Source organism: Octodon degus, unplaced genomic scaffold, assembly GCF_000260255.1.
Source record: "Octodon degus isolate 3935 unplaced genomic scaffold, OctDeg1.0 scaffold00134, whole genome shotgun sequence".
Taxonomy (NCBI): domain Eukaryota; kingdom Metazoa; phylum Chordata; class Mammalia; order Rodentia; family Octodontidae; genus Octodon; species Octodon degus.
Window position 1 is genome coordinate 3,479,865 of NW_004524710.1, and position 3,239 is coordinate 3,483,103.

At 40.5% G+C, this 3,239-nt stretch overlaps 1 protein-coding gene across 1 annotated transcript in view; it reads left to right on the forward strand.

The window, feature by feature from the left end:
• The window catches only part of Virma (vir like m6A methyltransferase associated), a 94,403-nt gene that overhangs the window by 85,938 nt on the left and 5,226 nt on the right, over positions 1 to 3,239 (forward strand). Inside the window, exons 18-19 of the mRNA XM_023701379.1 lie at positions 650 to 802; positions 1,335 to 1,495. Of these exons, the coding sequence (XP_023557147.1) occupies positions 650 to 802; positions 1,335 to 1,495 (314 nt within the window). The remainder of the gene's footprint in view (positions 1 to 649; positions 803 to 1,334; positions 1,496 to 3,239) is intronic.

Genomic DNA, 3,239 nt, shown 5'->3' on the forward strand with positions numbered 1-3,239 from the left:
ATCTCCCCGGCCCCTGTATATATCTTTTTGAGGCAAGGTTTTGCTATGAAGTTGAGGCCGGCCTTGAACTCACTAGGTAGCCCAGGCTGGTCTCAAATCCAGTGATCCTTCTGCTTCAGCCCCCCAAGTGCTGAGATTACAGATGTGTGCCACCATGTTTGTCAGTGGGGCAGGTTAGACAGGGTCTGGCTATATAGTTGAGGCTGTCCTTCAGTTCACTATGTAGCCCAGGCTGGCCTTGAACTCATAAAGACCCTTCTGCCTCAGCATCCCGAGTGCTGGAATTATAAGGTGTACCACAATACCTGGCTGTAGTACAGTTTTTGAGTTTTGTAGTTGCTTGTTACAGCAGACGTTAATTCTTGAGCATAAGTTTGTCATATGACCTACAGGTATCAGTGTGTTTGCCATTGAATGTCTGTCTTGAGTTCTGATGTCAGTAAGCTGAATGTGTATCTGTTTACCCATTTGTTTTCTGGATCTTACTCAAAAAAAACTGTCCTTTATGTTGAGCTAACTAAATCCAATTGTTGTGATACAATGGGGACCAGGGGACGATTACAGCAAATGACTTAAATATCTGAATAAATTGAGAAGCATCTTTGGAAATTTTCTGCTCTCAAATTTAACTTGTGTGTGACATTTACAGGGATGTTGTGGAGATGATAGTGGTCTCATGGAAGTAGAGGGAGCTCATTCATCACGGACGATGAGTATTAATGCTGCAGAGTTAAAACAGCTTCTACAAAGCAAAGAAGAAAGTCCAGAAAATTTGTTCCTTGAACTAGAGAAGCTTGTTTTGGTAAAAACAAAAACAAAAACAAAAACAAAAAAACAGAAACAAAATATTAACAGCATTCTTGAAGCATATTTTCTGAATTTGACCAGACTAGTTTATTGTAGTGACTTTTTAAAATAGTGACCCTGTAGTTGGGTATTTATACAGTTGCAGATGACTCTGTATTAACAATTTAGAGTCAAGTCCTTTCGTGTTATGAATCTTAAGGCAGTGTTTGTGTATTGTGTGAAGGTATTCTGTTCCTACTGCCAATGCTCAGAATTAAAATGGAGGCTGGGGAATAGCTCAGTGGTTAAATCCTTGCCTACTGTGTGATCTCCAGTTCCACAGAACGATAGGACAGAGAATGACAGGTGCCTTTCGTGTTCATTTTATTTTAATAGGTTTAATGTTATGTTTTTAAGATCACATAATGGTGTTTGAAAGTTTTTAATAGTAAAATACCTCACTCTTTTCTGCTAAAGAGTCAGTAGATTATAGGCATGTGTGTTGAGGTTTACCCACACATTCTCATTCTGCTTTTGTTTGTGTCTAGGAACATTCGAAAGATGATGACAATCTGGATTCCCTGTTGGACAACATAGTTGGCCTTAAGCAAATGCTGGAGTCATCAGGTGACCCTTTACCTCTCAGTGACCAGGATGTAGAACCAGTGCTTTCTACCCCAGAATCTCTCCAGAATCTGTTTAACAATAGGTAAAACACACAAAGTCTGTGTCTGAGTGGATGTTATTTATTCAGCAGCTGGAGCAGAGAGAGGGTCAGCAAACTTCTTTGTGTGAAGGGTGAGACAGTAAAAATTCTCGTATTTGCAGGACACATACAGTCTGTGGGTAGCCTCTGGAGTTTTGTTCATTTTGGGCTTTTTAAAGAAAAATTTAAAAGGGCCAGGAAGATGGTTCAGTAGAATAAGCACTTGCCAGGCAAGCGCAAGGGCCTGAGTACAATCCCTGCTGCTTTTTTTTTTTTTTTTTTTGGCGGAACCAGGGATTGAACTCAGGCCCTTGCGCTTGCCAGGCAAGCACTTATTCTACTGAGCCATCTCCCTGGCCCCTACAATCCCTGGTTCTGCCAAAAAAAGGGAAAAATTTAAAAACTGTATAAATCTGTCTTAGCATGCAGATAGGAAAAAAAAAAAAAAAAAAAAATAGGCTGCCGAAACAGGCCACACTTTACTCATTCCTAGCTTAGAGGATATGTGTCTGTTAATCTTTGGAGCACTGATATGCTAATGACCATTTAATGTTAGTGTATTACCACCTTATTCCCCTGGTGTGAGAAACCAAAAATGTGTATAAAGACCTTAGTGTATAATAGATACTAGGAAATGAGAAGAAAATGTTCAAATGAGAAGGGGAACAAGGAAGGGAGAGGGAGAAAGGTTAAAGAAGAGACGAGAAAAAAAAAAATTGAAGCAAAGCTTTTGTCAGTATGGAGGGAGAAGGGGGTTGAAGAGGCAAGGGGAATGGGAAAAAAAGCAGCAAGATGTATCATGTACAAGTACGAATCCCCTGTGATGAATGCTATCGGTATATATAAAATGTACAATAAAAAAAGATGTGCATATTTAGAAAATTAAGTACAGGGAGCTTCTGTGTAAGTTAGTAGTAAAATAAACTTGCTTTGTAGGAAATAAAACTAGGGTTCCATTTTATTTTATGGAAAGATCAAAAAAAATTTTTTGTTATCTTTAATTTGGTACAGGGTATTGTATTGCAATGCAGCTCAGACTTTAGTGATCCTCCTGTCTCAGCCTTCCCAGCACTGGGATTATAGGCATGTGCTGCTCACCTGGTTTTGGTAGCTGGCATCTGGGGCTGGTGCGGCATGCGGTACTGGGGATTGAACCTGGGTCCTTGTGCTTGCCAGACAGGCACTTAGACCCTAGAGCTATCCCCCCAGCCTAGAAAAGTTAAAAAAAAATTTTTTTTAAAAATATATTTGGTACAAGGTCTCACTATACAGCTTGGACTCCTAGTGATCCTCCTGTTTTGAGCCTCCCCAGTGCTGGGATTACAGGTGTGCACTACCTAGGGGCGGGGCTGGCACTGCATGTGGTATCTGGGATGGAAACTGGTCCCCGTGCTTGCCTGAGTAGGCACTTAACCCATTGAGCTATCTCACTGGCCCAGTCAACATTTTTTATAACAGGATTATTTTAAAGTTAATGTTCAGTTGCCTTGTTTTTTGTGTTACTTGGGATTTAACACAGGGCCTTTGCCAAATGCTACATTCCCAGGCCTTTTTTATTTTGAGACAGTCTCACTAAATTGCCTAAGCTGGACTCAGACTTAGAATCCTCCTGCCTTAGTCTGTCACAGTACTGAAATTACAGGGCTGGGTTGCTGTGCCCAGTTTAAGTTAATTGTTTTTTTTTTTTTTGATACTGGGAATCTTGCATTTGTCAGGCTGGTGCTGTGCCACTGAGCTATATTCCTGG